The sequence below is a fragment of the Mustela putorius genome, unplaced genomic scaffold (assembly GCF_011764305.1).
Source record: "Mustela putorius furo isolate JIRA1106 unplaced genomic scaffold, ASM1176430v1.1 tig00000083_pilon_pilon_pilon, whole genome shotgun sequence".
Classification (NCBI taxonomy): Eukaryota; Metazoa; Chordata; class Mammalia; order Carnivora; family Mustelidae; genus Mustela; species Mustela putorius.
Genome location: NW_025421273.1, coordinates 43547337 through 43562935, shown reverse-complemented (window position 1 = coordinate 43562935; position 15599 = coordinate 43547337). Strand labels below are relative to the sequence as shown.

At 39.2% G+C, this 15599-nt stretch overlaps 1 protein-coding gene across 4 annotated transcripts in view; it reads left to right on the top strand.

Annotated features, from left to right (window-relative positions):
- SMIM14 (small integral membrane protein 14) overlaps positions 1-13014 on the top strand; it is a 76055-nt gene extending 63041 nt beyond the window's left edge. Inside the window, exons 4-5 of one of the 4 annotated variants that reach the window (XM_045076643.1) lie at positions 2074-2216; positions 12450-13014. In XM_045076643.1, coding sequence (XP_044932578.1) covers positions 2074-2216; positions 12450-12524 — 218 coding nt within the window. In that variant the 3' untranslated portion in view covers positions 12525-13014. Of the gene's footprint in view, positions 1-2073; positions 2217-4516; positions 7640-12449 lie in introns of those variants that run through there. The other 3 variants (XM_045076652.1, XM_045076654.1, XM_045076648.1) reach the window with 3 other exon arrangements.
- The last annotated feature ends 2585 nt before the right edge of the window (positions 13015-15599 follow it).

Genomic DNA, 15599 nt, shown 5'->3' with positions numbered 1-15599 from the left:
CGGGGACTCTGCTTTTCCCTCTCCCTCTGCCTGCTGCTCCCCCTACTTATTCTCTCTCTCTGTGTCAAATAAATAAAATCTTTAAAAATAATAATAAAAATAAATAAATAAAAGCCAGGAAGAGGAGAATAAGCATATATGGAGTCGTAAGTGTAAGAAAGAAAATTAGGCAGTAGTCAGGCAAGACAAAGGAAGAAAGTGTTTTAAAAAGGAGAGAATGGTCCTGGAAAATGAGCTCTATAATTATCCATGAGACTTAGAAGCATGGAGAGGTATAGGCGACCTTTTGAAGAGCTGTTTCCAGGATGGAGGTGGGTACCCACCTGAAGGGGTGAATGGGAGGTAGTGAAATGTAGTCATTTCTTAAGATGTTAGCTTTGATAGCTGGGCAAGGAAAGGGTTTGAGGGAGGGATTTGTTTCCCCCCAAGTAGGGAAAGTTGATGTGTTTAAGTGATTTACAGGATGGCTGCAACGGGGAGCGGTGTTGAATACATAAGAGAGTAGGTAATGGATAAGATCTCTGCAAGAGAGATGTGATCTAAAGCCAAGTGGAGAAATTGTCTTAGTTACGAGGGAGGCACGTTTAATATAGTTGGAGAGAACAAAGAAAGGAATGGGTATGATACAGAGGAAAAAAATACTAATGCATTGTGTGATAACACAGTTTTGGTGACCTGGAATCCTGTTATTTTCTGTTTCTGGGGAAGTGATGGGGGCTTGGACAAGAGGCCACATTCCTCTCCAGCCTGGGCCAGCGGAGCAATTGCTTGACTGTTGTTCCTTTTGGTCACTAACCCTCGGCCTCAGTAAGGCCACCCATCCCTTCCCTTGCTTGGGAGTGAGACCTGGGCCCATGTACCCCAGTTTCGTGCTTCAGCTTAGTTTCAACGTCTTGTCTGGATTTCTTCTTTTTCTCCAGGCGGGGAAACTAAACTAAACAGTTACAGTCCTGGTGAACTATTTGAGTAACCATGTAGATACACTGTTTTTCTTTAGAAATCTAATCTTTAATTTTCATTTTTGGCAACTGAGTTCTCTAATGTACCTCAACGATAAGTTTATTTATCAGAAACTTGTTAAGCTCATACTGTGGGCCAAGCACTAGGCTAGGTACTTGTTATAATGGATTAAATAAGATATGGCTGCCTCAGGCAGCTGGGAGAGACCAACACACACAGCCCTGACAATTTTCTTTTGATAAATACATAGACTTTAGAATATCTAGATCTGAATCTAACTTCTTTTTGCAAAAAAGAAGGCCAAATTATTACTCTTTGTTTGAGAATATCATGAAATTCATTTATATATTATACAGCCCAGATAATCCCTTTTCCTTATACTGTTATTTTTTCATGCTGCTTCTGTAATTAAAATGCAGAATTCTGGGGCGCCTGGGTGGCTCAGTGGGTTAAGCCGCTGCCTTCGGCTCAGGTCATGATCTCAGAGTCCTGGGATCGAGTCCCGCATCGGGCTCTCTGCTCGGCAGAGAGCCTGCTTCCCTCTCTCTCTCTCTGGCTGCCTCTCTGTCTACTTGTGATTTCTCTCTGTCAAATTAATAAATAAAATCTTTAAAAAAAAAAAATGCAGAATTCTCCCGTCCTGAAGTAGAGTGTTTTTACTGTACATCAGGTGGTCTTAATCTGGGTTTTATAGATCTCAACGTGTCTAGGGATTGGTGGCTTTGTGCATTTATGAACCTTCCAAATTATATGCAAAATTGAGTGTGTATACATGAGTTCTTAGAGTAGAAAGAATCCGTAATTTTTCTAAATGCTCAAAGAATTCTATCACACCAAAATATTAAGAACCACTAGACTATTAAAATCCTTATGTAATATAGATTTTGTCCTATGACTGTTTTATACCATTAACCATTTAGTATTCTCACAAGAAGAAAGGGAAGTTGAAGATGTATTTCATAATTGCACTTCTTAAAGTTATTTATACAACTTTTAAATTGATACAATTTTTGAAATTGGCATTTAAATATTGGAATTTCTTTTTATATTATCTAACAACGTTATAACCATGCTACAGTTTTTTTTTCAAATATATTTTTTGTTTGTCTTTAGTACCAGGGCCCTCTGGTGATAATGGCATCAGTATTACCATGATCTTGATGGCCTGGATGGTTATTGCAGTGATCTTGTTTCTACTGAGACCTCCTAATCTAAGAGGATCCAACCTAACGGGCAAGCCAACCAGTCCTCATAATGTAAGTGTTGTGGATTAGAAATTCATTTGGATAAGGGAGGGGTATGGCCTGGAAATGGGAGGAGTTTGTTTTGACTGAAATACCAGAATTAGCAAAAGGAAGATTTAACTCATGGAGTAAGATCTTGCCGTGGAGTCCTTATAAATCTTGCAACGCCAAATAGCTTAGTCTTCAAGGAGTTACATAGAAAAGCACAGACCTGTAGCCCAAAGAGAATTTTAAAACACATTCCAATCTTCACTCACATTCCAGTCTTTCTTAATATAAAAAAAAAAAAATCCAGTTTGTAAGAAACCACAGCAGTATTCTCAAATCTCAGTCTTCCACTCCCCAGTTCCTCACAGTTAGTCCCTTCAGCTTCCTAAATTCTCTCACTAGCTCACTAGTTCAAATGTTTTTCCCTCTACTTCAGTTTCTCCCCTTCTTTCTTAGCTGTTAAATACAATAGAGGACCTGAGCCTGTCTGGTGAAAACCCTTTTTCCTCTTGTTTTCCCATCCAATTTCTCTTAAACTCTTCCATTTCTGCATAATAGGTCAACTGAACTGATGAAGGAGAAATAGGATCATTCATGTTAGCAAACCTTGATAGTCCTGATAACTACCATTTTTAGAACCTTCTAGATAAAAAAACATGATAAATAAAGTGACCCAACAGGGAGTTTTTGGTGCTGTCTTTAACAGAAACTTCATGGAAGGATTCCTTTTAATCGTTTGGAGAATGGGTATTTATATTTTTTCTTTTCTATTTGTCTTGGATATTACTTCCTTAAAGATATTTACATGGTGAATTCACTTGTTGAACACCAAATTATCCCACTGATTCCCTTCTCCAATCTTCACCATGTGGAATTCCTAAAATAACTTCTTTTTTTCCACAGTCTTGTATTGCTAATATTAGAAGTTGAGTTAAACTAACTCTTTACGTGGGAGAAAGCAAATGTGGAATGATAATTGGTCAGTGCTTTGGTTTGTTTAGGAAAGGAACATTTAGATACATAGCCATGCTGACATTAAGAAAGAAGGCATCATTAGCTCTATATAAAAAGCCTTAAATTTTTTTTTTCTTTGTTTCTTTTGGAGAAGAAGGTATCCATAAAATAGCGTGTATGTTATCCTGGTAAGATGCTTTCTTCTTGGTATTTTTTCTTACTTTCTAGGTATAGTTTTATTACTTTCATATCAGAGAGCAACTTCCTCAACATTTGCAGCTAAAGAAATCCAACTTAATAACCTGGCCTAGAAGCCATCGAAAGGGACAGAAATTTAAGATGACAGCCCCAAAACCTTATTTCATCATAGCTCAGCAGTTCTTGGCTAGTAGGCCCACTGCCCTAAGGAGTAAACAAGAAAACATACTAATTTCGAGTAGAAAATTGACCAGCCTCCACCAGCACCTCCTGTAATGTGTCACAATAAATAAATGGCATCTCCCTGAAGATTCCTAAAAACTTTGAACTTTCCCTTCCAGTTCACATACTTTCTCTTGCAAGTAACAGTGATCAGCTCTGCTTGGTTTAAACAAGTGGCTCTATTGGTTCACACATTAGGATATCCAGAGAAGTAGGATTAGTGTTTGGATTTTTAAACAACATCACCAGAGGGGGCGCCTGGGTTGCTCAGTGGGTTAAGCCTCTACCTTCCGCTGAGATCATGATCTCAAGGTCCCAGGATCGAGCCTCACATCAGGCTCTCTGCTCAGCAGGGGGCCTGCTTCCCCTTCCCTTTCTGCCTGCCTCTCTGCCTACTTGTGATCTCTCTGTCAAATAAATAAATAAAATCTTTAAAAAAAAACCACACAAACCAAAAACAATATCATCAAAGACCTACTTTCTTTCTTCAGCCATCAGCTTCGCTCCAAAGTGGGCTCCCTTTGTGGTCACAGAATGCCTGCCAGTAGCAACAGGGGCCACATGCTTCCTTATTGACCTTCGGTAGGGAGAAACAAGAGTCTCTACCTTACTTTGTAATGTGCTCGGTCACCCTGAGCCAGAGGGATGGTGCCATCTTTATTGATGTAAATGTCACCTCTGGAGCTGTCAGGGAGAGCAGTGTCATCCAAATCATTTTACTGTTACATAGTTTCCCTTTCTTCCATACCACAGGGAGGAGTGAGACAAACGTTGGTGAATTATAGTGTTAATCTAGTGTTCCCTGGTGTAACAGCACAAGAGAAGTCCAAATAAGTATATGATTAGGGATTGGAGGGTGGGGGTCATGTCTTCAGTTCTTATTATGTGCTAGATCGGTTGCACTAGGATTCAAGAAGTCGGTTCCATAATTTCTGTCTTTCTAATGCCAGGGACAAGATCCACCAGCCCCTCCTGTGGACTAACTTTGTGATATGGGAAGTGAAAATAGTTAACACCTTGCACGACCAAATGAACGAAGATGACCAGAGTACTCTTAACCCCATTAGACTGTTTTTCCTTTTGCATCTGCAATATGGAATGGTATTGTTTTCATGAGCTTCTAGAAATTTCACTCGCAAGCTTATTTTTGCTTCCTGTGTTATCACCATTCCTTTTTACAGTATATTTGAGTAAATGATTATATTAAAAACTTTACATGGGCCTTTTTGGTTATCCTCAACTTAAACATTCCACTCATTCTATTTGTAACTGTGATCATAATTTTTTTGTGATGATTTCTGGCCTGATTGAAGGAAATTTGGGATCCTGCCTTTAAATATTTTAAATAGTTTTGATAGGTTTTTAAAATTGCTTTTTTTTCATAAGGTATTTATAAAGTTACTTGGTGTTCTCTGAGATTGTATGAAAAAAAATTAGAACCACACTGTATTTACATTTACCTTAATAGTTTATTTGTGGGTAGCAGTTTTTTCTAGTTCTTGGGACTGTGGCAGCCTTTGGAATATTTTCCAGATCTGTGTCATCCACTACAACTGGCTTATGTAGCTAGAAAAAAGAGGGGAGAAGAAATGAAATAGTTGTTTACTAAGTTTTCTATTCCCACAAAAATGTCTAATATTAGGAGAACTTTAAATAAGCATGATTTAAATATGGTGGGTGATTTACAGTCCATTTTAGCCTTATAAGGTTCATGAAAGGAGGAAAAAAGTTAACGCTTTCTGCCTTTGCCAGGTATATTCTATACAGTAATAATTTAAGCTATAATTTATTTGTTAAATGGGTGCCTCTCAGGAACCTTTTCTGTTCTAACTCTTCCCTGTTAAATGGAACTCTGAAAGCTGTATTGGGGCTTATTTGGTTGCTGACATTTGAATGCTGTTTACTTATTTAGCCTATTTTTTCTGTGAAGAAAAAATTGAGTCTTTTGTTACCCTTCTAACTTCAGAAAATATTTGATGGTTTACTCCAAGGGAAAAAGAGGAAAATGAAAAAGCAATCAAGGATCTTTTTTCTCACCCCTTATCTCATTCTTTTCTAGTAATAAGATGGATTGGGGTGGGGAGGAACATTATTATAAGTAAAATTTTGAAATGTATAAAAAGTAAAAGGTTGTATTGTTTTGCTCAGTTTGAAAGAAAATGAAAACAAATGGCATAAATACAAGTCTGACATGACCTATGTGGTTATGGAATTTTTTTCTTAGCAAGTGATTACAGATGGTTTATGGGGGCTAGAAGATATTTTGCTATCGATGTAAGGATTTTCCCCCCAGATCAGTCTAGCTTTTCACTGTTACCGATCTGAGAAATTACATGTATGAATTAATAAACTTCTCTATATCATTGTACTGTTTAATAGAGTCTCTGATACAATTGTGTGATGCTCCTAGGGTATTTTTTCCCCCTTTATTATGATTACATTTTAGGCCATAAACTTTTTAAGGGCTTCATTTCCTTATATAATCCAATATTGACTGCTTGCATTCCTTCTGTGGATCTTAGCTTTGAGCTCAATTTCTTGACATAGTGTCATCTATTCTTAGTTACTTGTGCTAATTGAGGGGTATCATAACACAGGTAAGTCAAATCTTAGATAAGGGAGCACCATAGATTTAAATCTTCCTCTTGCTGTGGCCTACTGGAAGCGTTCTCAGCTTTACAGCTGTTAGAGTATTCAATGTGGAAAGGGCAGGGATGGCATAGGTTGGAGTTAAATCTCTATAAGCATTCCTTTTTCTGCCCTTGGCCCCTGGACTTTGAAGGCTTGCACATACATCCTAGCAGTCTGTTCTCTAAGCTGCTAGAAAGCCAGCCTCTGGCAGAGATGCTGATGCATCCACTGAATCTGTGGCTCACAAGTAATTGAGAATTGGCTTTGGTGGAAGCCAGTTGGCCTTGACGAGGAAACAAGAGTGTCTAGTGTTAGTTGGCTAGAGACCTACAAATCTAGATTCTCATTCCTGGTTCTTCATTTCTGTCACATACACTTAATTGACAGTACATCTAGTATATTAACCTTTTCTATATGGACCGTCTAATTAGGAACAAAAGTTCCTAGAGAAATACTTAGTTTTGGGTTTTTTTTGCTTGTAAAATTTCTCTGCATTCCTGAGAAAGACCACATACTACTGCTTATAAAGTATTCCTGTTAACCTAACTAGTAATTTATATTACTCTATTTAATTCTTAAAGCTTCTACATGTGGCCTTTTTATTGAGCACACTCTTACTCATTACTTGGCTTATATTCACCGGAACTGTGGCTACATTCATTTTTAAATAATCTGGAGAAAGGAAAGATAAAGCTTCATATTTTAGTCACTTTGGGCTCTTAAATGTTCCACAAATAACAATAAGTTTATTTTGTTTGAGAGTCATATAATGTCCCTTATGCAAAATAATGATTTCTAGCTTTCCATATGGAAAAAGTTAACATTGAAACTGTGTATAGTAAAAGAGTTTATCATGTATCTATCCAAGCACTATCCCATGGCCAGCAAGTCATATTTTAAATAAACTTGCAGAAATTTTCTAAAGTAACTATAAGGTTCAGCTAGTCCATGGTCACTTTTAGTGTCATCGTGGTATGTGATGTGATAGTGTTTATAGAATGACTGAATTCTTTTATTTTCAAAGGAACCTTGGAAATGTATCACTCTGAATTAAAGCCTGTCACTCTAAATAAACATGCTAAAATTTGACCAGCTCGTCAGCTTAAGACACAAAACAGCAACTTGAGGAGAAATGAAGAGTTTACACTTAAGGGGTTAAATTTTTGTTGTTGCAATAGTAGATTTAGTCTTAACATGATATTTCTAAATGAAGAGCATATGTATTTGTTACCATGTCTAATGATTACTTTGTTAAAAGCGAAAGTGGTCATGTGATGTACTAAGTATGAATTGCTGTTTTTCAATGTTTAAGTCATGCCAAACAAATCATGTCTGTGCCATCCAGGGTTTATTGTAATCTTTTACTGAGTACTTGGACTGGGATAAAGGGCTTGTACTATGCACTTTTTATTAATGAATAAATAGAAAACATTAGTAACGTATTGTTTTCTGTTTGGCTTTTTTGGGGAAATGAATCTTTTGCTTAGTAGAACGTTTACATCCTTTATTAAACGATGTCCTTGTAAGACTTTTTACCCCTAACTGAAGACCTTCCACAGAGAGAACTTTAAGTTACAAGAAAAATATGTATGTAATAGCAGTGGGGCCAATATTCAGAAGTAGGGAGTCTGAGAATCTCTAGATTAGATCACAATTACATTTCTTTACTTACTTTTTTATTTTTTATTTTTTTTTTTTTTAAAGATTTTATTTATTTATTTGAGAGAGAGACAGTGAGAGAGAACATGAGTGAGGAGAAGGTCAGAGGGAGAAGCAGACTCCCCATGGAGCGGGGAGCCCGATGTGGGACTCGATCCCGGGACTCCAGGATCATGACCTGAGCCGAAGGCAGTTGTCCAACCAACTGAGCCACCCAGGCGCCCCACTTTTTTATTTTTTAATTTCCTCCTAGAATACAGTGTTAATATACCTATGCTTTGAAGGAATAATAATTAATAATGTTAATTATGTTTTTGAGCAGGCCTATGTTACTTCAAGGGAGCAAGATGTGTAACTGTACAAACACACACACAAGTAAAGATCTGCTTTTTGTCTTGTGACCTGGAATGCACCCAGATACCAAAGATCATTAATCCCCACATACACGTAAAAATGGTAAAATTGCCCTGGCATGGGTCAGTGTCTGTGTGATACTTAAGTGTTCTTTAAAATAGCGAAATGTGTGAGACATATAATTTTCTGGAGATAATTAATGATTTCAATCTAAAATTTGTCATGAATGTCAATATATACCTGAACCCTTGTAAAACTAAGTTTTCATTAAATGGTTCTTCAGTATTAATTTTCCTCTCAGAAAGTAGAATTCTCATAAGTTTTTTTGCTTCCTGCCATTTCATCTGATAGTTGTCTCAGTTCCAAATCTGTTTTTAAGAGTCAATTTTTCTCGCCACCAAGAAGTTCCATAAACACCAGCCGAGATTATGATGCTCTCACATTTTTAAAAATTGGAGTTATCAAAGTGATCTTTTCCCCTGGGCAACTTAACTTTGCATATCTTTTCTCATACAAATAGACTATGTCAGTTCAATAAACATTTCGACATTGTATTTATTTCTGCTTTAAAATGGGTGTTATTCAGGGGTGCCTGGGTGGCTCAGTGGGTTAAGCCTCTGCCTTCAGCTCAGGTCATGATCTCAGGGTCCTGGGATCAAGCCCCGCATCGGGCTCTCTGCTCAGCAGGGAGCCTGCTTCCCCTTCTCTCTCTGCCTGCCTCTCTGCCTGTTTGTGATCTCTCTCTCTGTCAAATAAATTTCAAAAATCTGTAAAAACAAACAAAAAAACAAAAAAACAACCCCCCCCAATAAAATGGGTGTTATTCAGAATTATGTTACAAAAAACATTTTAAACCATCAGATGCCAGATTAAGACGTTTTGTGAAAGGGGGGTAGAAGATGTTTGGGAAGCAGGGAGTAGATAGGGATGAAGAATAATATGAGTAGCTTTTTTTTTTTAAAGATTTGTTTTTTATTTATTTGACAGAGAGAGAGATCACAAGTAGGCGAAGAGGCAGGCAGAGAGAGAAGGGGAAGCAGGCTCCCTGCCGAGCAGAGAGCCTGATGCGGGGTTCAATCCAGGGACCCTGAGATCTTGACCTGAATCAAAGGCAGAGGCTTAACGCACTGAGCCATCCAGGTGCACCTATGTGTAGTTTTAAGAATAAAGCAACTTTCATGTCAAGAAAGAATATTCCTGGGGTGCCTGGGGGGCTTAGTCGGTTGAGTATCCAGCTCTTGATTTCCATTCAAGTCATGATCTCAGGGATGTGGGACTGAGCTGTGCTTTGGGCTCTGTGCTGGTGGGGAGTCTGCTTGGGATCCTCTCTCCCTCTCTCTCTGCCTTGCCCCCTCTAAAATAATAAATAAATCTTTTAAAAAACCATATTCCCTTTTACAACACTCTGCTTATTTCCAGGAAGTTTAGGGATGAGAAAAAAATATAACCCCTGCAATACTAGAGGCCTTACTACTTCTTAAATATTTGGTTCCCATACTGCTCATAACCTCAGACACTCAGGCTATGTTATGATGATGAATGGATTTGAATTGCATTGCCTTTATTCATTTTGAAGAACTGAGCACAGTTTCTTAAAGAGGACAAGTACTACATAGCAGATTCAGCATTATGGAAAAAGTCTACTATTTTGCTGTTTTTGTTGTTGTTTTTTAACATTTTATTTGTTTATTTGAAGGGGGCAGAGCACAGAGGGAGAAGCAGATTCCCTGCTGAGCGGAGAGCTGATGCAGGGCTTGATCCCAGGACCCTGGGATCCATGACCTGTAGTCATGTAATTGTAATAATTGTCTTATGTGCAGTAAAAATATTTAGCATTGCTAATAGTGTTGAGCCTTGGAGGAAAAGTATTCAAGTAGCTTTGTGTGAGGTGGGCTTAAGGTAAATAATTCATTCAGATCTTTAGCTTTTCTTACATCTAAAAGATAGCATATAGTTTATAGCATATAGCTTATAGTGATTCTCAAACTTTCTGGTTTGGAGACCCCAAAGAATTTTTGTTTATATGCATTGTTTTATGTATCAATATATACTGTATCCAAAATTAAAACAGAACATTTAAAAGCATTACGTATTTTAAAATAACAATATACCCAATACATGTTAACATGAAGGTTTTTGTGAAAAAACCATTTTCCAAAATGAAAACTTAGAAGACTGGCATGTTTTACAGTTTTGCAAATCTCTTCAATAGTTGGTTTACGAGAAGTCTGGGTTATTATTATTTTCTTTTAAGATTTATTTATTTGAGGGGCACCTGGATGGCTCAGTGGGTTAAAGCCTCTGCCTTTGGCTCAGGTCATGATCCCGGGGTCCTGGGAGCGAGCCCCACATCGGGCTCTCTGCTCGGCAGGGAACCTGCTCTCCTTCCTCTCTCTGCCTGCCTCTCTGCCTACTTGTGGTCTCTGTCAAATAAATAAATAAGATATTAAAAAAAAAAAGATTTATTTATTTGAGAGAGAGTAGGGAGGGGCAGAGGGAGAGGGAGAAAATTTCCAGCAGAACTGTGGAGTGAGCAGGGAGCCTCATGGCGGGCTTGATCTCATGACTCCAATATCATTACCAAGAGCCAGACGCTTAACCGACTGAGCCATCCAGGTGCCCCAGGTTAGATTTCTACTTCTACATTCAATATGTTCGTTCCCTTCTTGTGAGACTGTGTGAATATTAGTTTTTGACAACTAAATGAATGATGGTATTTTGAGCAGTCTATACTAAGGAAAAATTATGTAACTGTTGGACTGTCTACTTACTTCGAACCATTAGTTTCCTCATTTACTTATCAAATATGGTACCACTTTACAGAATGCTGAAGTAAATATCAAATGAAATGTTTGTAAAAATGTTAAGTCCTAAATAAATACTGTATATAAAGGCCCTCACCATCCCAACACACACACATACACATATACCCTCTCCCTTTTCAAAACCTCAAGTTGTACAGATACTAGGTATTTAGGGGGGCACTTCCATTGAATTTCTGTTGGAAAGAATTCACTCTAAGAATGGACAGTGGCACATTTAGGCCAGAGTCTGGCACAAGAAAAACATTAAAGATTAAAACATTAGGGACCCCTGGGTGTTTCAGTCAGTTAAGCGTCTGCTTTTGGCTCAGGTCATGATCCTAGGGTCCTGGGATCAAGTCCCGCATCAGGCTTCCTTAGCGAGAAGCCTGCTTCTCCCCCTCCCACTCCCCCTGTTTGTCTTCCCTCTCTCACTGTCTCTCTGTCAAATAAATAAATAAAATAAAATAAAAAAAGATTAAAACATTAAATAGAATGTCAGTGTCCAATCAATATTTTAAAATCCTTGAAAGGTAAACTGGAAAGCAAATACATTTTGACTAATAGGTGAATAAATTCATTGCAGTAAAAGCTAAAGAGCAAACTAATTAGACTAATAGTTCTCAACATTGGCAGCACTTTGAGAGCTTTAAAAACCTGGTGCTTTGACTCCACACCTCAGAGATTGTGGTATGGGGTTTGACCTAAGCATCTGTAGGTAATTCCAGTAGCAACTAAGGGTAAGAACTCTTGGCATTAAGAATGCTATGCCTTGGGGGCGCCTGGGTGGCTCAGTGGATTGGGCCGCTGCCTTCGGCTCAGGTCATGATCTCAGTGTCCTGGGATCGAGCCCCGCATCGGGCTCTTTGCTCAGCGGGAGCCTGCTTCTCTCTCTCTCTCTCTCTCTCTGCCTGACTCTCTGCCGACTTGTGATCTCTCTCTCTGTCAAATAAATAAATAAAATCTTTAAAAAAAAAAAAAAAAGAATGCTATGCCTTGGGGCACCTGGGCACCTCAGTTGGTCAAATGTCTGACTCTTGATTTCTGTTCAGGTCATGATCTCTGGGTGGTAAGATCAAGCTTAGGTCCAGCCCCCCAGCAAGCCCTGTCTAGCCCCACCTCAAGCTCTGAGATCAGTGGGGAGTCTGCTCAAGATTCTCTCTCTCTCTGCCCACCTCCCCACAGTCTCTCTCTAAAATCAACAAATCTTTTGAAAAAGAATGCTAAAGCTTGTTTTTAGTTCCAGAGATGGAAAACTAAACAAAAGCATAAAATAAGTTCCTTTATACTAGCTGACTTCTATATATGGGCAGGGAATTAAGTGAAATCTTATATTCTCCTGCAGTAGAGTTATTTTTAATAGTGATATTTCACAGGTTTTCCTAATGCTTAAAAATAATGCTTTTTTATTTTCTCAATTTTTTCTTACGGGGATGAGGAAGGGAGATGTCATCCTTCTTCATGGATGGCCATAAAAGAAGTCTGTTCAGTTCATGAGAAGGCTCTATGTTAAAAAAAAAGAAGAAGAAGAAGAAGGAGGAGAAGATGAAAGAAGGAATGGGAAAGAAAGAAAAAAGAAACAAAGAAAGAAAAAGGAAGGCGAGGAGGAAGGAAAAGAAATAATAAAGCATGCCAAGGAAACAAAAACACCATTGTTATAATAAGGAATAAAGGTGGGATTATTACTTTGCAAGGACTTGGATCACAATTGTTAATAGAATAAATATTAATTCCTCACATAATAGACTTAAGGGTCTCAGAAAATATGAATTCTTTTGGTGATAAGGCCATTTGTTTTTAGTCCCTGTCCTCCAGAAGTTTATATAGTATTTACCAGGGAAAGATAAATACAAAAGCTAACAAATAAGCTAATATTTCAGGAACTAACTGCTAAAGTGAAGTTAAAAAATAATGGTGAAAGAGCTTTCTGAAGAGATATTTGAAGGGGTGCCTGGGTGGCTCAGTAGGTTAAGTGTCTGCCTTTGGCTCCGGTCATGATCCCAGGGTCCTGGGATTGAGCCCCGCCTCAGGCTCCCTGCTCAGCAGGGAATCTGCCTCTCTCTCTCCTTCTGTTCCTCCCCACCCTGCTCATACTCTCCCTCTCTCAAATAAATAAATAAAGTCTTTTAAAAAGAGAGAGAGAGAGAGATGATATTTGGGGTGAGATTTGATGATGCAGCTGTGCAAAGATCTGGGCAGTTTTCCAAGAGAAAAAAACTACAAAGGACGTGAGACTGAAGCATAATCGGCATTTTCAAGGGACCAGAATAAGACCAAATGACCTGTACAAATTGAGATCAGAAGTATGGTCTAGAAGGGGTGCTTGGGTGGCTCAGTCGCTTAAGCGACCAACTCTTGAGTTTGGCTCAGGTCATGATCTCAGGGTCATGAGACGGAGCCAAGCCTTGGGCTCAGTCTGTCTCAGCATGCAGTCTGCCTTTCCCTCTCCCTCCCTCTCTGCACCACCCCCCAACTCATGCACTTATGCAAGGGCTCTCTCTCTCAAAAGAAATGAGGTATGTCTACATCTTAAGGATCTTGAACTCCAAAATAAGGAATTCGAGTTTTATTAAGAGTATAAAAGCCCTTGGGACAAAGGATGAGAGATACATGATTTGATTTATGGTTTTAAAAATCTCACTCTGGCTGCTATATGGAAGATGAACTGTGTGCATCAGGAAAGAAGGTAGAAAGCTAGGAAGCCACTGGGGTCCAGAGAAGAGATGCTAATCTCTTTGGCAAAGGGTTGTGGCAACATGAATTAGAAGAAGATATCAGATTTGCGATATATGTTCGAGGTAAAGCCAACTGGCCACATGGATGGCCTGACAGTGAATGGAAGGGAAGAGAGAAAACAAGACTTAAGTCTAGTTTTGGGGTCTTAGCCACTGGATGGTTGATGATTGAACTTGAGATGGGAAAAGTTGATGGTAAGGAAAATGGCCAATGAGAAGGAGCAGATTGGGAGCAATCAGTTAGGATACAGGTTAACTTGCTGGAATAAGGAGACAGACACCAGTGGCTTAACCCAGATCGACTTAAGTTCTCTTTCAGGCAACAGTTCAAAAATATAAGCAGTGTAGGGCTGAAACTGACTTGCCCCACTGACCAACAGAGCAGTGTTTCTCAAACGGCTGTTGTCCACCCGGTGTTGTCCTCTGCATTGTCAAAGGTCACAATAGTGGGTCAGTGCTCCAGCCTGAGGGGAGGTGGTGAAGGAAACATGGAGGGCCTACCTATTCATTTAAGGGTTTGTCCTAGAAGTTGTTCATCTCCCTTCCATTCACATTCCATTAGCCACAACTTGGTAAAATGACCATACCCAAAGGAGGCTAGATGTCAGGGTGCCTGGGTGGCTCAGTGGATTAAAGCCTCTGCCTTCGGCTCAGGTCATGATCTCGGGGTCCTGGGATCGAGCCCTGCATTGGGCTGTCTGCTTGGCGGGGAGCCTACTTCCCCCTCTCTCTCTGCCTGTCTCTCTGTCTACTTGTGATCTCTCTCTCTCTGTATCAAATAAATAAAATCTTTAAAAAAAAAAAAAAAGGCTAGATGTCATTGGTGTTCATCCTGGAAAATATCCGCCCAGTTAAAATTTGTGAATTTTATTACCAAATAAGTGAAGTGTGGCTATTGGAGTCAGCTGGCAGTTGCTGCCACAGAGGAAAAACAATACTCATGTGTTGGCTTTGATGATTTTAAGGTGCATACCACATATCCAAATGGAGCTCTGGATAGGTTAAGTAAGAGACGTATAGAGCTAAGTAAGGTTCCATCGCTAAGAGAAAAATTAAAAGCCAACAGAATACAGGTAATACTCGAATTTTGGGGACTGGATAAAGTTACTTAAAGAGATAGTAAGACAGAGAAAAGAAGAAACCCCAGGACGGGGACTCAGGGTACTGCAATGTTTAGAGCTCTGATTGAGAAAGAGGAACCAACGCACCGGGAAGGAACATCCAGTGAAAGAAGGAAACCATGTCTGATAAGTCAAATCATGGTGATGGCGAATTGAACATTTTAGCAGAAAGGATTCATTGGTGAACTTGCTAAAAGATGTTTTGGTGGAACGAGGGGGATGAAAGCCCATCTGGAGTAGCTAAAGAAAGAACTGGGGGTACAGAAGGAGAGAAGTGCAAGCATTTCTTTGGAGGAGTTTTACAATGAATGGGGGCAGAGCGATGGGGCAGTTACTTGAGTGAGAGGTGAGTCTTGGGTGACAGGGAGATGTTCATATTGTTTATTGATATGGGAGAAAAGACTATCTACAGAATTGTTAATACCCAGAGCCCCCTCTCTTTTCCACACTGGGGGCACCTCTTTGTTGACCTCAATACATCCTCATGTCTGAAAGGAAGACCTATTGAGATCCACATGTTTTTGCAAAAGCTCTCTCAACTCTGCCTTCCTGTACTATCCCTACGCTCATGGCCTCACTATGATAATTGGTCTCAGAGCCTCTCATGATTAATCTAGTCACATCCTACACAGTGTTCACTAGAAGTCCAAGACTCCCAGGTCATCACTAAGCCAACCCCCTTAGCTGATTCAATTTTATACCCTTCCTTAGGCCTCAAACCACCTAAACTCA